This window comes from Falco punctatus (genome assembly GCF_963210335.1).
Source record: "Falco punctatus genome assembly, chromosome: 7".
NCBI lineage: Eukaryota > Metazoa > Chordata > Aves > Falconiformes > Falconidae > Falco > Falco punctatus.
In genome coordinates this window covers 17,126,418-17,147,333 of record NC_137587.1, presented here as the reverse complement: position 1 = coordinate 17,147,333, position 20,916 = coordinate 17,126,418, and the positions used below count along the sequence as shown (strand labels likewise).

At 38.3% G+C, this 20,916-nt stretch overlaps 2 protein-coding genes across 8 annotated transcripts in view; one reads left to right on the top strand and one right to left on the bottom strand.

The window, feature by feature from the left end:
* The window catches only part of LOC308066867 (uncharacterized protein), a 49,605-nt gene extending 36,238 nt beyond the window's left edge, over window positions 1-13,367 (top strand). Inside the window, exon 4 of the transcript XR_013929347.1 lies at window positions 9,988-13,367. The gene's annotated coding sequence lies outside the window, so the exon portion shown is untranslated. The remainder of the gene's footprint in view (window positions 1-9,987) is intronic.
* Window positions 4,392-20,916, bottom strand: part of CDIN1 (CDAN1 interacting nuclease 1) — a 138,169-nt gene continuing 121,644 nt past the window's right edge. For 3 of the 7 annotated variants that reach the window (XM_080394763.1, XM_080394759.1, XM_080394764.1), the window contains one exon: window positions 11,385-14,297. In XM_080394763.1, the coding sequence (XP_080250889.1) occupies window positions 14,162-14,297 (136 nt within the window). In that variant the 3' untranslated portion in view covers window positions 11,385-14,161. Of the gene's footprint in view, window positions 4,865-11,384; window positions 14,298-20,916 lie in introns of those variants that run through there. The other 4 variants (XR_013929348.1, XM_080394760.1, XM_080394761.1 and 1 more) reach the window with 4 other exon arrangements.

The window sequence follows — 20,916 nt, the reverse complement described above, 5'->3', positions numbered from 1 at the left end:
GTGATTGCGGTACCTGTGTGGTGCTGCTGTGAGCTCAGCAGCATTTCATACTACGGACTTCTTAGCTTTGCAGAGTTTGTAAAACCTGCTTTATGTTCTAGAATGCATCACTGACTAAAGCTCTTTCTCTTGTAGACCACTCCCAATGCTTTGTTAACAGTAAACATCCCACTGGGATTCTGCCTTTCTATCTACTACATCTCCTGCTAAAGAATAGTCTGTGTGTATCTATCTATCTGTCTATCTATAAGGTCAGCTTTATACCTGAACAAATTGGATATACAGCTGAGTTGCTTCTCCTTGACTGACAGCATCCATGTAACTGTGTCTATGCTCTTAAATAAAAATAAATAAAAAATACAGCTGCATTTCATTTCAAATTGAAGTTTTTTATAAAGCTGGACAGGGATTTTCAAGAGCATTTGGCAATTGCCTTAACTTAGATTCCTCTAAAAGAATTGGTAAGTGATGTCTAGAGGCAATGAGTTAAGCTATTGCTGACTGCACTAGAAAAATCCCACTCATGATTTCTCAATTCATTTTTTTTGGAAGATAAGACAACAAGCTATCTCTTGTAGGTTGTAGTGGATTGTCATGCAGTGCTCAGACGCTGTAGTCTGCCTTTCTAAATTAAGAGGTTAATATCCTCCCGTGAACACCACTGGTAGGGCTAAATTACTTCTAAGGGCTATGTATAAGAATTTTTAGAGATGAGATAAGCCTGACACATTTAAGTGGATAATTTCTGCTGCTAACAGTACTTGAATTTCACAGGACAACCAAAAATACGAATGTGTGCACTGACTTATTTGCAAAGTCCTCTTCAGATTCAGTGTATCATAACCTCACTTGGCCTTGCTTTGGAGAAAATTTGCTGAGTACACAGTAAGAACAAAAGTACACTGCAAATATTTTAGTCTGTGCAGCATAAGATTGCCTTTGAAAGATATGTGGGAAACAAAACCAGCCAAACAAAAGAATCCAACCCCAAACAAATGTTAAATCAGAAAAGCAAAACACAGGAGTACAGAAGCACAGCTATACACAGGACTTAGAAACTGAGCTGCTGTCTATTGTGTTTTACTCTAGTGCAGTAGTTAGCAATAAACTTACTTTTAATGCCTTGGTTTAGCTGTGTCAGCGGTGTGGTGGGACAAGCTTGCACCTTACAAGTATTGTTACATTAGTTGTCTCTGAAGAATATTCACCAACCCTTATGCATTACTAGCAGAACAAATGTTAGTGTTCACTGGGACTTCTCAGCACGAGATTTATGTATCTGGTTTATCACAGTCTGTTATGAGGTCTGAGGCAGGTATCTAATTTGAGTTTTTAGTTGCTGCTCAAACAAGACTATTTTTAGAACTGCGCTGGGCTGCTTTTGTTTGCTGTGATCCCTTCCTGCCTTGCTACTATAGTCCGTCTGCTCCAGTAAACTTCAGAGTTAATACTTTCCCAAGTGTATAACATATTAAGATGTGCACCCCGCCAGTATTAATTCTGTTACTCATAATTCTAGCCGGTGAGCTGCCCAAGGCAGGCACCTTCACAAAGTTTCTAGCTTTGTACACATCTTCATGGCAGCAGTCACCTTCTCTTAGGCTACTCTGCATGACTAAATCATCCCCAAGTCTCAGATGAGGTAACTGGACGCTTCTTTCACACACAATGGTTTTGTACTTCAAGCTGTAACTTTTGATGGAAGTTTTTAGAAGATTGTGCCAGGTGGAACTGCTGTTGGGGCCAAAGCCTGTCTCCCTGCATTGACAACAGAGGTAGATAAAGTGGGGCATCATGCAGGAGCTGTGAAATATGCCAGTGATGTGTTTCTGATGGTACAGCCAGGAAAGCTTTCTGCATTCATAGAGCTCCAGTTGCATGACTTAAGCTTTACTTCTGCAAGTAAAAGTGTTTAGCGTAAACCCACCGTACAAATCTCAGCTCGCTCTCCCTGATGAATCTGGAACCTGAGGATTATCTGTTCGGTGGTGTGTGTTGTGTTTGGTGTTTTTTTTTTTTTTTTTTTTTTTTTTTTTTCTTATTGGCATGCTTGCTGGGCTTTTTGTCTTGCCACCTGATTAGCTAGATACACCAGACCCTTTGAAGAGAAATTTCATCTTGCAGTTCAGAGGTTTATGAATTCATTCTGCCTGAACTATTTTTGTGACAAATCTGCTAATTTCACAAGGAGAAAAGTCATATCTAATAGACAGCTCACTACAGGTTCTGATAGTCCAATTCTCATCTTCCCATTTCACACATTATGCTAGCAGTCCTCCTGGCCACCTTTGGTATTAACTCTATCTTTGTATCTCCATTATATTCAGACTGTGCAATTCGATGACAGACTTTTGAATCTGGAGGCATCATGTGAACAGACTTTCTAATGAAATTTCCAGGCCTCTGACTGTGTCTGTCTTGGCCTCCTAGTGTTCCTGGCAATTTTTTTTTTCCTTCTTGAAGTACTTTAATTTTTCTCCTTCTTTCTTGCCTTTGCTGTAATTGGGGAAAATCAAGAGCATTCACCACCCACAACAAGTAACAGCAAAGCAAAAAAAAGTCCAAACCCCAAACACTTAAGCACACTTAAAATCCCTCAGTGGCACAGCTGACATTTAGGGCACAAGAGTAGGAAAGCATCGTTGTATTGCTGTTTCGTTACAGCTGTATTCATCGGTAGGTTAAAGTGTTTGTCTTAACCTCCATCTTATAAACTCTAAGTGGCTGGTTCATTGTAAGGAAGGTTGAAATATGGAGACAGGTTGATCAAGTGCTTTACAAGAGACAGTTGCATTTCCCTTCATTCCTTGGCTCAGGTCAGCCATACTTCAGCCTGTGGAGATGCATCTTGTTTAGTTTTCATACGTTTAGAAATATGGAAGAATGGCTGATCTGTGTCTCGCACAGCCCAGCATCAGCACTCATTCACCTATTTGAAAATCATTCAGCATTTTTGTGATCTGCTGAGGTTTATATTTTGAGCTGGTTCAGTGACTCAAGACACATCTTTTAAAATATGAACAAAATACTGTTACAATGTGCTGTATATCAGCCAGTGAACAGTTTTGGAAGAAATCAGTTACATTCTGAAAGCTGTGGTGTTTAGTGTGGTGTTTTTTTTTTTTTCTTTTAAACTGAATTAAAACGGTACTTTATGACCCCTTTTCACTAAATGAACAATGGCGCACAGGTAATTTTATCCATTCAAAGACCCCTCTTATTTCATGACAAACTTATGGACCTTCAGTGTGCTCATCTGCCACGCAGCATACTTTTGTGCCACTCAGATCTAAAACTTGCCAATATGCTTGTGGTATCTATATCATGGTATTTTTGGCAGAGGCTATATGCAAACAAGAGAAATCTACCAGCTCAGTTTTCCTTCTCCAGGCATTGACTTTTATATTGCACCACCAGAGCTTTAATAATTGTAAATTGGCAAATACAGAAACATTTTTTAAGTTGCTGAAGAAGTGCTGGTTTACAGCACGGACAGGAGAAGACCTGGCTCCACAACTTGAGCAGATAAAGTAAATCAAGGGTGTTTCTGGTGAAGGTATTATCCCAGTCATGTGGGTGAATGGAATTTTCCAAAGTGAGAACAATGCAGAAAGATTAAACAAACTAGACAATGAAACAATTATTTAAAAATATCTTCATTTTTAGCACTTTGGCAAATGGAATACATCTAGCTAAGTATATGTGTCTCACAAGCTGCCTCTCAATCTGGACCTGTGGAGCTGAGAGAAAGCACTGCAGCGAGGAGGAGAGAGACAGGGGAGATCAGAGTACGACTGCAGATGATGGGAACACATTGCAAAACTGCCTTCAGACCCTAAGCCAGTGTGGTGAACATCTTGTTCTGCTAAGGTCAGTACTAATCCTATTGCTGATTCAATTCTGTAGAGCCAGATGCTGAACACAGCTAAAGAGATGAAACAGTTAGTTTGGTTCTTCTGTCACTGGACTGTCAGGGCCTGGATCTAAACCTGAGACTTAATCCCTGTGATGGGTCCTCTCCTTTGTTTTCTTCTGCTCCTGAGTCACATCAAATGTGCCTTGCCAAAGAATTCAGGAAAATACTTTTTGATATCTTTGAAGGAAGTATGGGGCCAAGAAATCAGAAAATGCTTTACTGTTTAGCTGCTATTATTTATAAAACCAGGAAGCCATCACTTATGGGCTTGCCACACAAGGGCTAAATAGACAGAGGAAGTCGTGCTTTAACATTGTTAGTGGATCAGTGGGAAGCACAGCAATGCCTTTGACTGGCCAACATTTAAAAGAACAACTTGCGTACATTAGTTTTAAAGCGTCACTGCTGTAAGCATGTTGGCTACTATGCCTCTAAGAACACTTGTTTTTTAAATCCTAGAGTAAAAACACACGGAAAGGGAATAGGGGAGATTTATCAGATTGAATCAGATGGCAGAAAGCAGTGAAAACTGTATAAAGGAAAGAATAATGGAAAATCTCATTAGTGAAATTGGAAACAAACAAAAAAGCAAGTATCATAGGTACAACTAGCAGAGTATACTGGGAGAACAAAATTGCTTTTGATTTCAAAGACAAAGCCTTTTACTGAATGCAATGCAGCAGAAGAAACCTTGTGGACCCCTGTGTACTGGCCCAGCAAGGTGGGGTTCCTTCACAGGATCTTGCAAACCAGGACTGGGCAAAGTACAGCTGCCATCTAAGTCTCTGGTGACAGTGAGGTTTCCATCTGTTGTCCTTCAGGAGGCTGCAGGTTGACTCTCTTCAGAAGCAGCTACAAGAACAACTTTGGCCAGGCTTGGCACGTGTGAGAGGAAGGCTTTTGTTTCTCTTCATAAAGCAAGCAGAGCTTTGGATTAGGTACGTGATTCTGAAAGAAGAATCAGACAGAAATAAACAGTGTATTAGGGAAGAATGTAGAAAAATAACAAACACTTTTTTTTTCTTTTTTTTTTAAAATGGAATTATAACCAAAGTGTTGCTAACACAAGAAAAAAATATTGAGAAAAAAAGCCTATAGGGCAAGTGTGAAGCAGTTTAATTTCTGAAAGAGCACTGGGAAATGTAAAGCAATTCTGAACTCATTGTTTAAGCACAAGAACTTATTTTTCTACTTGGGGCTCACCATACTGGTACTTGCCATCCTTGTGCAGCTACAAAATGGACATTTTGTCATTATTAGTCACTTCAAATTTGAAAAAGGGTGTCCCAGAAAGCAGGGATGAAGTTAACACCTCTATTTTGGGAAACCTAGCTTGTTAACGTGACCAGACCTCAGCAGAAACCAATAAGGCTGAATAAAATACCATCTCTCAAAAAGTTACAGGGTAAATGTTTAGCCATCAGCGTGATCCTGCTGACCACAGATGCCAGTAGATCACTGGCTCTGATTTAACCCTGCAATGTAATGATGTAGGGTAGGGTAAGAGTGAAACCAGAATCAGACTCATAGACTCTAGCATGTCTGGGGCAGAGATGAGGAAGCATGAGAAAAATCCAACCGAGTCTGCTTTCTGAGCCTTCATGGCAGAGCTCTTACAAACTGACCACTTTCTGGAAATAAGTTATTGTGCCTGAGTAACTGGAGAATGAAGAAGAAAGGTGTGCAGCTTGCAAAATGCAGATAGGGACACTGTACATTACACACTAAAGGCTAGCTGCAACAAATGATAACAGTTTCCCTCCAAATAGCTGGAAAAGTAACATTGAAGAATCTAACACCTATCTCATCTGGGACGTAATTAAAACTCCCCATTGTTGCTCAGATGTTAAGATACTTCATTTTCTTCTTTGACTCTAGTTAGCATTTAGCTTTGAGTAAGTTATCTGTCTTGGGGCAAAGGACATAAACCAGTTATGCATAGCATTAATGGACAGGATTATTTCAACCTTAGTACAGCATGGATTAGATATATGGGAGACAAATGTCCATCTATGACACTATTATGTGCTCCTATGGCATATCTGCTTGTCAAGCCAGAAAATGTTGCCGAGTTTCCAGGGGCTGTGGGTTGCTGGAACACAAACAGCTCGTACAACTCTTACCCTCTGTGGCTGCTTGCAGGAAACTTCACAGGAAGGTTGGAGGGAAATGAAAGTGTAGGAAAACCTGTGTTGACTGGAGCCTCCGACTTCTTGGTAAGTCAGTATGAGCTCATCAGTACAGCCCAGTAACTGGGCTAGTGATATCAGAATTGTTAAGATAATTCAGCCAACTGTGAGAACTGAGACTTTGGACCTTCATGTCAAATGTGCACCTAAGCAAAGGAACTTGTTGCTGTTGCACGCTCCACTTAGCAGACTCTTTCCTACTATGTATTTTATGCAAATATTTATTTCACAAACTGAGCTACAAACTGACTCTGAAGACTGGTGTTAGGAGGTTTATGAGCGTATCCTACGATGGCTATATCCCCTTAATGTTATATTTTATTGGTGTCAGCTAACCATCAAAGTCATCCACGTAATTGCCTTGAAACATTGAATGTTTTAAGTTACTAATTTCAGTCAGATTACACATGTACAAAACTTTGTGGATCACACCAAGTATTTAAGTATTTCCAAAGGATGAGATCAGAATTGAAGCTAAACTTACAGATCACAGAAATAATTTGAAGTCAGCAAGCTGAAACTCTAAAAATACACTAGCAAGTACTATGTGCAAGACGGAAAAAAAATAATAGAATGAAAAAATGATGGATTTGGGATGAATCTGGATCTGGCCATTATAAAGGGGCCCAGACTAAACAGAAGCTACCGACTTGTCACTGAGGGAATGTATTTGCAGGAATCTTGTACATAAGATATTTTGTTTCTAAAACTAGAACAAAATAACAGAGACAAACTGGAAGAGACAAGTGTAAAGTAACAAATACGATCATAAATTTCAAAACTTTCTACAAAAAATGTTGGAAGAGTTTGTAGTGTTTAGTTGAGGAAAACAGTGTTCAAATATGGAAAATGTCAGAAAAAGAAGGTGGCCACCAGATTTATTTTCTGTATTCATTTATAATTGGATGAGATGAAACAGGCTTATTATAGCAAGAAAAGATTTAGGTAAGACATTGGAAAATCTCTAACTAAATAAAGATGGGTAGCAGTATGGATTCCCATAATCTTTTTCAGCATCTCCATCGTTGGAGTTTTTAAGAATAGATTATTATGGAGGTGTCATGCTGAGACAGAATACAAAATGGAGTGTGGTGTGAATGCTCATTGTGGAAAAGCAAAAAAAAAAAAAAAAAAAAAAGTCCATTATATCATTTGTAATGGGAAATGTATTCTGGTAAGAAAGCTTGTATTTCCACAGCGTTCTTATACTGGGAGTTTCAAAGCACTTTCAGAAATGTTCTTAGCAGCCCTGAGGCACTTTGTGAGGTTAGACCACATCTCTGCAGCTTTAAATGGGAGACAGAAGCCCCAAAATGTCTAGTTCAAGTTCTAAAACCTGCTGGTTCCTAGCAGGGCCAGGCCTGGCCTCCTCCAGGTGCAGCTCATCTCCTCTTCTGTGTCATGCTCCCTCAGCATCACCGTCACTTGTCAACCTGTCTCTGTGCTTTCATCAACACTTAAAGACAGGATACCTTCCTGTATGACAGGGGTAAGTGCTGAGTTACCATCCTTTCCTGAAGACCCCTACCAAAATACCTATAAAGAGCAAACATGTAACAAGAATTTCTGTAAGAGAAAGGGTAGCTGATATTTATTAAAAGCAGAAATAATATGTGCATATTATATGTATATGTTTATACATAAATGTACATGTATTTATATAGATAAATATATGAAAAAAGTTGTATTCCTTTGACCTTGTCTCCTATGTCATCTCTTCTTAGGACAGAGACACAGAGAGACTTTGTATGTGTTTGTACAGCATGTTGGGACAAAGAGACATTGGTCTTGGCAAAAACCTCTTGTTGATAGTATTAGATGAACAATATATTGTATGTTTGTGTCCTAATGCTACAGTCCTATACTCTGGAAACATGAATTTGCATGAAGTTTGTAAGCTTGACTTGGTGCTTGTTTAGGTACTTTCAAAAATAATTATTTAATATTGTTACTGTTTGACCATTTTACATCTCTGCTTTATGTTAAACATGAATACTTGGGCCATGCAAATAGTAGTTGCTGCGTGAATGGATACTTTTCCATGTTCGTATTATTTTAATTCGTCAAGTTCTCAGAGGTAAATACATTATAGCAATTCTGTCTGTTTATAGACAAGTCAGCCGGACATAAAGATAAATCTGTTAAATATCTATTTTAAAAAGCGCCTTTGCCTGGCATTAGGTGGATTCAGTTTCTATGAAAACTTAACTTGGCACTAATATGCTTTGTACTGCCCTTCAACACCGCACTTTGTGCTATCACTGTTGAGAGGCAACAGCAAAAAGTATTTACACAACAAAGGGGGAAAAAACCCAACCCCAGCTCTCTAATAATGAGAATAACCTTAGCCAAGGATATCTCCCTGAGAATTAATAACTAGCTGGGGTTAATGGTCACTGGCTTCACCTTAGGCCCTCAATTAATCCCTGAACCACAACTGTTATTACCTAATTGACTTAGTTTCATTTCATTTATACATTTCAAAGTGATCTTCCTAAAATCACACTGACAGAGTAACGTGGTCTCTGCAGATGTGCGCTGACATGGTTTCAATATTGTTACTTTGCCTCCACACGCTTGCATTGACATTTCGTTTTGTTTTGACATCGCAGTGCCACATCTATGGATCCGTGCAGATGATGTGGGGTTGTTCACGTTAGGTGAAAGCCCATCCAGGAGTGAGGGCAGACTAACATCGCACGCAGGGACACGATGTCAGATAAAAGCTACCAAGCAAAATTATTGTTATCATTGTGGATGATTGTTACCACTGTAATTTATATGTTTGTAAAGGGAAGAAAGTCAGATAAAATTTCACCTGAAATCTTGCTGCTTTTCTTAAATAAAAACCCCACAAACAAAAATCTTTTCACTTACACAAGCTTAAAAATGTAGCCTGAAAAATGGAGCAGAAAAGTTTTTTTTTAATATTACCACTTCATGCTTATTTGAGGCTGTAAATGAATTATGCAAACCTTGTGTGTTCCAATAACATAATATGAATGCAAGTAGCTGAATATTGTAAGATGCAACTCTAAATCAAGAAATCCTTATAAAAATAGGGCATCAAAATGAAGTCTTTTTATTATGTGGAAAAGTTTTTGAAAAGTCTTTTGAAGCTCTTTGATCCAGCTCTGAAATAATTTTGGTAGATTACTATTGTACGAAACCCATAATTTATAGTAGCTGACCTAAGCTGCTCTTTGTATAACAGCCATATATGAAACAATAGCAGGAAAGTGAAAAACACAAGGGGAACTAAAACTGCTCTGTTTATTATTTAGCTCATAATTACATCTTCCTTATTTAATCTTTTGAATCCTGGCATGTTCTTAATAATACAGGTTCAATTAATATTTACTATACACAGGAGAGTTAGTTTTTAGTAACGCATTTAGACTATCCAAACTTTGTCTAACTTGTGACCTTTCCCTAACCTAAGTGAGATCTATTTTATACAGCTCGTACTAGATAGACAGTTTCTCTATAAATGGTGAAGCTGCTGCCAAGCCCCCATTGTTAGCTAGTTCATTTTTCAATGGGCACGCTTTAGGTTCCTATCATACTGCTGTGAAGAGCAAGCCCTTGAGGTTTCTTCTTTTGTCAACATAATAAAATGGTTATTTCTGAATAACCCCCAAATTCACAACAAATGGTCTTTTGTGATTTAGAACAACGTGATAGGAGGATTTTTTTGTTTTGTTTCTGCAGGCATTTTATTATTTTTTCCCCCTAAATATTTATTATTTATTTTATTCCATAATATTAAATTAATATTTGGGTAGCATTTGTCTTAAGGTAATTATAACCTCATCCTTAAAATAACAAATGCATGTTTCTAACAAGTGTTATTCTTGCTCTGTATTCACCATTTAACTGCAGATGATCCCTTCAAAAGCCACCTAAACAGCCTGACTGCTTCAGCTGAAGTAAAAGGAAAAACTGAGTTCAATTCTGCATACTTTTTGTTGACCCTCAAGGAGTCGTCATCAACTCTGGTAAATAAGAACAACCTGTAGTATGTACAAGCTCTTGCTAGGATGACTGTGGTTTGGAACCGGGGAGCTAGCCATCCTCTCCCTTCTGAGCCAAGTAGATTTTGGCACAGGAGGAAAGCTAAACCTTTGACTTCAACCGACCTTCTTACAGAAATGCTGCACAAGCAAGGCGTGAGAAAAGACCACTGTAATGGCTGAATTCCTCATATTGGCTGTGCCTACTTTCTAGTAGCACAGGTGTACTCTTAACTTGGTCAGCCCTACTCTCAATGTGGGAGTGATTAGACTGCACTACTGCTCTGCTCTGTGAGTGCGCCCGGCCTGCAGAAATGACCTAGACAGCAAACCAAGAGAACGAAGGAGAGCAGCACGCTGCTTCGCCATTATAACGCCGTGGGGAAATCTGAGGACAGTCTGCAGGGCTCCTAAAGCCGGTATTTAAATTGGAGTAAGAGCAAAACGGGTTGGGATGGTGGGTCAGCCCAAGTGCATACAGAACTGGAAACATTCAGATGTAGTATCAGAAACAGAAGCAGGCAGTAGAAAACATAGCACAGGCGTTTCAAAGGGAAACAAGGGCAAATGGGAGAATACTGAATAAATAAATGTGAAATGGTTAAAAAAGACGGAAAATTAAAAGGGGGGGAGGATTTAAAGGCAAATGGGAAGAGCCATGAATAGTCTTCTGTAGCAGTCTAGATGGTGGAGAAATCCAAAAGCAAATACCAGGAGTGAAAGACTTTTTGAGCGAACATATCAAAACAGGATGAAAATTATTCATGAACTATCAGTACTATTAATGTGATAAAATAGTAATGAGGTAAGCACTGTAAGAAATTTGGTCCTTTTTCTTCAGCTTTCGATCAGAAGTTTTATTCTGCTCTGAGCAGGCTTTAGGGAAAGATTATTAAACTCATACTAATAATGCATCCCCAGAATGCCAGAATGGTAAAAAAATATTTTCTTTTTATACTAGAGTGTAACCCACCACTGTGTTGGTCCGTCTATACAAGGAAGTTTTACTTCCCTGTTCAACACAATTACATCAATTCCTAAAGCTCAGAACAGGCCTTATTACAGTGCTTGGAAGAGCAGATGCTTGGCAAGTCTATATATGCCAGTGAGAACATCATTCAGTTTTATGCACACTTCTGTTTTCTGGCTTGGCATAATTCATTAGCACACTCTACAGAATACTCCATAAAACTGGATTTGGCTTTAATGTTAAGGTTCTAATGACTACAGTGTTGTTCAACAAAAACAACAAACAACTCACAAACAAACAGTAGTCTCTCCTCTTTAATATTAAAGTTGATGTTTACAGCTGATAAACAGAGAAAATACACAAATGACTGTTTTTTTGCAAGACACAAGTAGGAATAACAAAGTAATATTAATTTTTTAATGTTCTGCTTTCAGCATTTAAAACAGCAACACAGTGTAATTTTTTGTGATGGCAAAGCTTGTTCAATAGCATGTAATGAAATTGGAACAGTATGTACACTGTTGTGGCTTATTTCATCCTCATTCTAATACAAAGATTCTTAAAGGGGGCAATATATAAAGATGAGGTCAAAGCTTTGATTAAAGACAGCTGTACTGCTTTCCAACCTGTTATGTCACAGCATTAGGTAGAGGAATAAATAAACAAATACAAGCCTAACCTGATTTATCTGTGTGTGCCTGCATAAATTTGTTTAATGTAAAAACAAATAAAGCAAAGCTTTGATGGAGGTTGAGCAGAATTTTCAACATCTGTGCAGATAAATTTAATTTATTCAGAAAGAAAAAGCAACATCAGTGCATCATGTAAAAGCTGATTTAAGTGATTTCATACAACAGAAAGCATATGCACTAGCTGAAACAAAATCAGTTTCCCCTTAAAACCCATTTCACTTAGACAACCGTTACTTCTGAATTTTCTACTAGGATAATGTTATTTTTTCTTTTTTATTTTCTTCTGGATCTTATACATTCCACTAACCTAAACCCCAGTGAAAAGTCCCAGAGGCAGCAACACCCTAAATGCAGCTTCTGTGTAGCATCAGGCAGGAATACCTCACAGATTCCTTCTGTGTACCTTTATGGTCAGATCCTGAAAGCCGGTTAGGTAAAATAAGCCAAGCACAATACCTTAAATAGTTAAACATAAATGAGTTACAGGTGTTTGAATAGTCTTTTAAAAATAAATCTTTCCACCATAACACATTAAAACCCAGGAAAATAATCTCTGTGCAACAATAACTCACTGCAGTGGAGCTATACTAGCTTATCTCTGCAGCAAGGGACAGAGTACCAGGAAGACTAAGGATATTTTTTCCTGAAAATTAAAGATTAGTCAAAGTGATAAACTCCTGTCTGAAACATATCAAAAAGTTTTAAAGTGAGAACTAAAAATTTAACATAATACTGACTGTATGCATCTGAAAACTATAGCTGAAAAAAACCTGAATAGGATTAATACCCTTTTAACTCAAGGCAAGACTGTAAAAAGTCTGCATGTGATTTTTGAAATCATACAGGCACAAAAAGTATCACCTCAACTGAAAGAAGATGATGAATATGCATCACAATGTTTTAAAGACCATTTCCTTAGGGAAGAGGTTATCAACTTGTGCTTGAGGGCAACTGTTATCACACCTTTAATTCTACAACAGAATCCGAACCTCTGCTTCTCCAAAAATCTGAACACAGTGAGCATACACGCATGGCTCTCATTGACTTTTAAAAATAGTTTGTTCTTTCCTGAATGCAAGTTAGCAAAGAAAAGAGTATTGAAGTGTGCCAAGCCCAATAAGCTGCTATCTTAAAGAAATCTCTAACTGCAAGCACAAATCTAAGCCCCCATACTGCCCCTCTGAGAGGCCATGAGGATGGAAACAAAATGAGTTCTGAACTCCTCAGAACTTCAAGGAGGGCTAACAGCCACCCCAAGGTACCTCTGATTTTGGTGGTTCCAACAAGAGAACAACAATGCTCTTGCAAGAATACGTAAGTATGCAGGGAACATGCCTATTTGTGTGCTTCATTTGTCTTGTGGAACTGATCCAGTATGAAGCACTGGTTTACCTTTTATTCACTCCCCTTATTGAACACCAGGATGGTAATCTTCTTCAGAAGTAACCCACATAGAGAGCTCCCGCACATTGTTCTTTTGGACTTCAGTATGCCAGAAAATGGTATGTTACAGTACCTACAGGGGTCAAGACCGATTCCTTCCTTAAAGTCAGTTAAGAGACTTCCTAGGTCTAGGTTCCGGGGAGGGAGCGGGGAGGAAAAGACAAAACACATTATTTTCAAGTCATTAAAATGCTTATTAAAATCCCCACAAAACTAGCTTCAAACTTCACAGGCTCATATCCATAAAATAAACCCTTGCTCTTCACTTTCGCCTCTTCTCTAAAAATCCCCTAACTTAGATATTTTTCAGTTGATTACTTGGGATGCCGTTGTTAATTTTAGCAATCAGATAGTGATGAAACACATATACAAATTATCGTCCTCAAACCTGGCTATTCACTGTAACAGCCAGAACTTATGTGATCCTGTCTTACCACTTGTGCTTTAGGAGCTGTGCATTATATTGTTTTTAAGTCCCAGAATAAGAGTCTTTACCAATTTTCCACATCACTGTAGGTGTTTCAGTCAGATCACTAGCACTGAGTAAACTTGTGAGTGAAACCATAAAAAGCTACTTATTTTTAACAGTGATTCCATAACAGGGGTAAGAACTGAAAGTTGCACCTTTTGTTGTGCATTTTTGTCTTTGTTTAGAATGTTAGAAGCAGCCACCCGGAAGGAAGGAAGATTATGAGTATCTAGAAACTAGCTGTTTGACAGAGACAGAAATGCTGATAATGAGTGGGTTGTGTCTGTCGTTTTTGGCTGATCACAACAGAGGTCTGAAGCAAAACAGAAACTCTTGATATGTTTGTGTAAGGAGGCAGTAGCGTAAGGGCGGGCAGCAGGAGTTCAGCTGAAGTTCAGGGCAGATGCTGCCATCAGTTTACACTGCAGGAAAGTAAAATTGCTTCCGGATTTACCTCTTCCTCCCAACATCAGCACTGAGCCATGCTGTGTCGCAGAGTCACGATGTCAGTAGGAAAGCAGTCTTTCAGCAGGATACCGCGTTCACGATGGCAGTCCAGCTCTTCAATAAATCCGTACCAGTAGATGACCAATCCAGGGCCAAATCTATCACGCAAAAAAGAAAACGAACTTACGTGACTGTGCTAGGTGAACTTTTATTTCCCACCTCTGTGACTCCAACACAAGTAAATCTGTTAATTTGCAAAATTAAATCTGCAAAATTGGGGAGAGTATTTGACCTCCATTTAATTTTCAGATTTTAATCAACATTGAATTGACATATGTCATTAACACTTGATTCCATGACTAAAAATGCTATTTAGAGACTCAAACAATCCACATCAGCTTTGTTTCTTCCTTTAAGTACTCTGCATATATCATTAAAATAGACCCTATGCCTGAAATATTAAATAACATCTAGTAACTTTGATACACACAGAAGTCTCTTGCCATGCACTCTGCTTTTCCCGATTTGGGTGTGCAGGCACTAAAAATACATGGGTTTACGCAAGCTCCAGTTCATGCAAATTACAGCATCATGAAAATAACGACAAATCTTTAAAATATAATCTTTAAAAAATAACAATGAGCTGTTACTCAGGTAACTGTTAACGTAAAGCACAATTCAGAAAGAAATAGAGTTACTGCTGCAGTGTCTGTGAAATGTGCCTCAGGAATTCCTCAGATATTGCTAACTCTGACTGATCCCCACTAGGCAATCTCAGGAAGTAGCCCCATGGACTATTTTACCCATCAGGAAGTTCAGACCTTCAGGCTGGGTTCATAAAGAAGTAATCACTATCAATCACTGTGTACTGCGATATGTTTTGCACATCAGTTTCACGTTTTTCCTACTGAGAGCACTTAATTAAAGGGCAGCACTACTTTTGGTGTAGTGTTGCAGGAATTTTACAGTGAAATCATAAATTATGAATGTTGGGTTAGTAAAAGGATGTCTAAAAACAGAACTGCTTTCTGTAGTCTAACATTACAGCAGTCTGTACAACATTAGGCCAAAAAGCTTTTTCTTTCCTTGATTTATTATATGCTGTAGTGAACTTGCCAAAAACAACAGTGCAGGATGAGCTGTTAGATACCGTCTGTACAAGAAAAAGTTCAATAGAATGTCATGTAATGGTTTGCATGCAGAGCCACGCTCAGGACTTTACCAATATGGTAGCCTATTTTTTTAAATGTTTAATTATAATGAAAATGTGTTGGGGGGGTGGTGCACGGTAACCTAAATGTCCACGTAGCAGACAATACAAGCACTCAAAACCATGGGTAGTGCCAGACCAGCTTCATTAGGGTGGTTTCTTTCCAACAATGGAGGGAAAACTCTATTTGATGTGCTCATGTAATGGAACAGGCATCAAAGGAAGAAGAAACCCCTGTGGCTTCCTCCTGCAGTTTCAATTAGATACGGTAGTCTTTTGCCCCAGACTGCTGCACAGCATTGTAACATTTCAGTTTATGGCTACAACTCTTCAGCCTAGAAGTGGTTGCAGTTTAGTGGCAGAGTAAATTACCCCTCAGCATAGCTGAGGCAACGCTGGCAAATGTGCTTTTTTGCGACTGAAAGATGACATTTGAAAGTGGAAATGCTAAAACTCTGACAAACCCAGCTATACTAGCCAACATATTCAAACCTACTTAGCAGTGAATAAAGCACAGACTGAAAAGTGGCTCATGCAGAAGGACGATGCCGCCTACATCCAATTCCCAAGTTTCCTCTTGCTGCCCAACAGCTTCAGCCTCTACTGTCTCAAAGGGCTTCTCTCCGTTTCCTTTTGCTTAAATTCACACGGGGCACAACCCCACCGGACCACAGAGGCCAGCCAGCCTAGCAGCAGCAAGAGCAAACGGCAAGCGAAGCCAAGGACTGATGCCCACTAACTCTGATGAGAGGCAGTAACTGCTGATGCAGGATGGGTTTGCTTTTATTTCACAGACTACGTTATCTGTTCCCACATTAGTCGAACATAATATAAGGGGTAATTGGGTGGGGATGTACTCATGTACTAACCAAAGTTATTTTAAAAGGACCTCCCCTTAGAAGATAGGGAGTATACCTAACATTTCTAATGGGCTACTTTATGCAAGGCAGAAGCTATGAAACATACACAAGCACTTATTACGAGCGCACGTGCCAGGTAAAATCTTGATGCTAATCAGCAGCTGCTCAACCCAAGTTTTGAGGGGCTCATTTTGCTCCGTGTGGCAATCTGAATCCCCTGTCCACCATAAAATACATTGGGCACTACGCTTAAGTAATTTGTTATTTTTTGAAATCGAAATTTTTAATAAAATTAATCTTTCAAGACACATCAGAAGGCTAAACTATGTCCTTCTAGCAAATCATCACAGCTCAAGCACAATTTTCCAGTAAAAATTTGTGCTTAAAACATTATGTTCAGAAATGCCAAATTTGATGAAAAAATTTATATACAAGAACATCTGCATACTGTTAATTAGAGGAGCAAGTGCATCTTTAGCATGAAAACATCCATCCATCCTGCTTTTGACTGTGTTATTATAAAAAAACAATTTGTCCTGTGCCACGTAGGTTGCACTGTTTTCCACTACATTGTGTTACTCCTTCTGTTATAGCTCCATATCACACAGCCCATATGTATGATCACATAAAAAAGTACCATACGTTTGTTCAAAAACACTTAAGTGCAGTACTTAAGACCAAAATTAACTTGTTGGTACATTAAGCATTTGCCACTGACTATCAGGAACTCCTGCTGCTAAGTGCTAATTTCTCTCTCATTAACGCCCAGAGTTGGCAAATCACAAACAATGCCACTGGTTAATTACTGCTGCCTTAATTTGAAAAGACGCTTAACCTTTTTGTGTAAGGGGATGAGGTAGGGAGGTGTAACCTAGAAGTAAGCACTACCCCTTTTAATTCCAAAACCCAGATATGCCACTATGAAGAACAAAACTCAGTGCTGCAAATGACAAAGTAAAGCTACAAATGTATTTCTGCATCAGCCGCAACACTCAACAAGTCAGGGATTGACCCTGGTTTACACGGGGGAATAAACCAAAATCACAGAATGCTTACTTTGTATTGCTATGGAAAGGGTACGCATTGAGTAGCTCTGAGGAGGAGAAAAAAGCTTTGAATGTACCAAATGGTTCGACAACTATATAGGTACGGTATGCAATATAGGCCAGGTTATCCCATTTCATATGAAAGACACATTGGAAAAAGTTTAAGCTTAAAACAAAAATCAAGCTTAGAATGTAAACAGACTATGGAGTACTATTGATTTTGTTCTTGCTCAGAAAAAGTGCATAAATGCTTAAAAATATGCCTTTTCCTCCTCTGTCTTTAGTTTTTACCTTGGAAAGCTTAGGTGTGAAAGAATGTGCCCAGAAGTTATACAGAACTGTAGTTTTACCTATTCCAGTGAAACTATTACTTTCAGAGTTTTACTATCATATAGAATTTCTTTTTAGAGGTGAAAAGAAATCCAGCTAACTAAGGTTTGGTTAATTCCACGCAGTAAACATAGAATAAACAGGAAATAGGGAGGCAAGCTTACTTCAAAATATAATAAACATAGCAAGTGAAAATCGTCCACACAGGTTGCGTCAATTTACTTAAAAATCAACCAATAAGTATGTAGTTATTATCATATCATATACATTCTGGTTTAGTCATTATCTAGTTTTGACATCAGAAGTTGTGGCTACCAGGCAGCCGAAGCCAACCCAGCTGCACTTCAGTGTGGGGCGGGAGTGCCCCAAGTGCCAGCGGGGGAGGCAGGCAGGCTTATGACCCCACGGCATGGCAAGAGGAGGGCAGGCTTACAAAAGCCCATGGATTAGTTTAGATCTCATTTAGGCTTGCTATAGAAGGCTAAATTTAGTCTAAGGGCAGCAGACGGTGTCTTCCAAAGAATCAGCTGAAGCATTTGAGATAGATCCTGGAGGTAGTAAGATATAGCTTGAGCGCAGTTAAATACAGATACGGGCTCAACAGTGCTTTAGATAAAGCTTATGTCTGACCACACTACTCTATAAGTCAGCTTTGCACTACTTCAAGAGTGTTCAGAGGATCTTATGTACTGGTTTAATGCCATCCATTTTGAAAGGCACCCATAGTTAAAGGAGTATAGACTTGTACATTGATAATCCTGGGACACTGGGCTCTGTTATTGGAAAGGAGTTTCACAGAGACATGCTGAAAAGCCAGGAAGGTAAAATTCAGATAATCCAAAGTGAAACGGTTCTTCTTCCTAAAACAACCAACCAACCAACTTAAAAAAACCAAACAAACAAACACCCAAAATCGTATCTTTGTATAAGCCAAGGGATCACTTAAGAAAAAAACAGGGAAAGGAAAACTACGTAAAATGTGAATGTGGGTTTAACTTGCCCTCCAGTTGAACCAGTTTTGTGCTGGAAAAGAAGAAAGACTTTTATTTATTTATCAAAGTGGCCTAGTAGCCTCACACATATTCTACTTCACTTCAAGAGAAACTACTCTCTAATAATGCCTTTTCTTCTGGAATGTCTGTGTGGGGTCCGTACTAGCTTCTAAGGATTTGTCTAGACATGTGGCTGTTGCAAGTGGATTTTTTCACCATCATAAAGCCTTGCATGTGGTTTTATGAAAAATGTATTTTCAACACAGTGCTCAATACTGAGCAGAAATGTAAAACATCTTGCAATTGTTTTTAAATAAATGTTCACTTTATTTATTTTTAGTCTATTTGTTATAGATGGGTTGTAAGCATCTCAGCATAACGTAAATAACTTTAATTCCAAGAGACTCTCATAATGAAATGCTGGCATATGAATTATTATTTCTAATATGCATGTATTTAAGCAAGTATTTTATAAAACAGATTCAGATGAATATTTGTGTTATATGAAAGCATAGCAGTCTACCTGGTTGGCGATTTTAATTATGAAGGTCACATCTGAATATGTCTTTGAAGGACTGCATTCTGGTCCCTCACTTTTTAATGTCAGATCATCAACAGTGCCAGCTAAAAAGCTGGCTTTGTTTCCATGCTTTTCTTTTTAAATATCAAGCAAAACAGAGCATTACCACTTGCACATCACTACTTATTTCCTGGGAAAAGGGAATTATAACAAATCACAAATAAATTGTTACTTTCTAAGTCAATTTAAGATGGTTCTTGAAAATCACACTTGTGAGTAAACTCGTTTTTCTTGTAGTTCTAATAAATCCTGAAGATAATAATTACACCCCCCGCCCCCCATCCCCAATATCTAATATGTTTACTGTTTAAGGACTCACAACTTTACCTTAGTGTACTTGTACCAGTCTCATTTGTGTCAGTGAGGGAATTTAGATATTGGCAGAGGTAGGCTAGGAGGCAACAACTGCAGACCACATTTTCAAGTAAGGTCAATTGGCATCAGTCAGCCAACTTCCTTACGTCTAGACCAGTTTACTACTGCTGATGACACAGCATTATAGATCTTGGCAAACATTTAATGGCCACTGCTCAGAAACTGATTCTGATTAGCAAGAAATTTTCTATTTAAACAACTATCACAAGCCAAGTTCAGAATAGTTTATAACAAGGTGTTTCTGCTACTGTTCACTCATACAGAGTTTTAAGATCAAATAAAGGGACTTGAGCACGAAGACAGTGCATTTAAAAAACTCTCAATGCACTTTAAAGGTAACTGTGAGGTTTTATAATCTTCATTATGTTTTAGACCCTTCACACATTTTTGTGATCCAGACACACACACTCTCACACAGGTTTAAAAACCCGATGCCTTCAACAGGTTACACAGCATCTTATTTCCTTGACTTCACCAAATCTGGTTGAAAGAAAGAAAAAAATTTCCAATACTTAGTAAAATCAAGTAACTGAATGACATTTTTTGCTATAAAAATCTGATCCTTAATCTGAAACTCAGAAGGCTACAATATTTTTGGGTCGAACTCCCTTAAGCTTGTCTTCCTGCAGTAGCAACCGCAAAAAAAATATATTTGTAAATGTGACTCAAGAAAAAAAATTAAGACGTTCCAATCACATACTTTTAAAGATAATAGGAAACTTGTCCATAGCACTAGCAAGCACTGTATCAATTACACACAGAAGCTGGCAGCATATTATGTCTCAAGGATCCAGGCACCCAGTTTATGCTGCTTAAGGTAAAATTAAACAAGTAAAACCTAATCTGCTTTAAGCTTTGATGTTACCACAGTAGTTGGGGGAAGTCTTATTTTTACAGAAGACAAGGAAAAAAAATTAAAGTCTATTAATACGCTATGATACTCCCACTTCCAAGGAGGTTTTGACTAAAAAGTGGGAATTTCTGTTGGGCTGAGAAAGGTAGGCATTTCCATGAACACCAGATACTGATGTAATATGCAGCTGATGTGGAAGCTGGAGTTGTCAGGTGAAAAAAAAGGTGGAGGGAAACTAATATTAGGCCTCTGTCTCTATAGTCACACCTCTCCTGGATATGATTAAATCTTAATGAGCTTTTTTTTATATTTGCTGTCTTTTTATCTCTGCAATGACTGTTAAGGCATCAATCAAATAGCAGCATTTCATCAGGCTTATAATATGATGTAATTGCTTTTGGCATTTGCAGAAATAGAAATCAAATCAAGTGATATTTATGTGGATATAAGAGACCGTTTAAAATATTTTAGAATTTTGCATAGCACAATTTTTAAATGCATATTAATAGAATGCATCAAAACCTGTGCAAG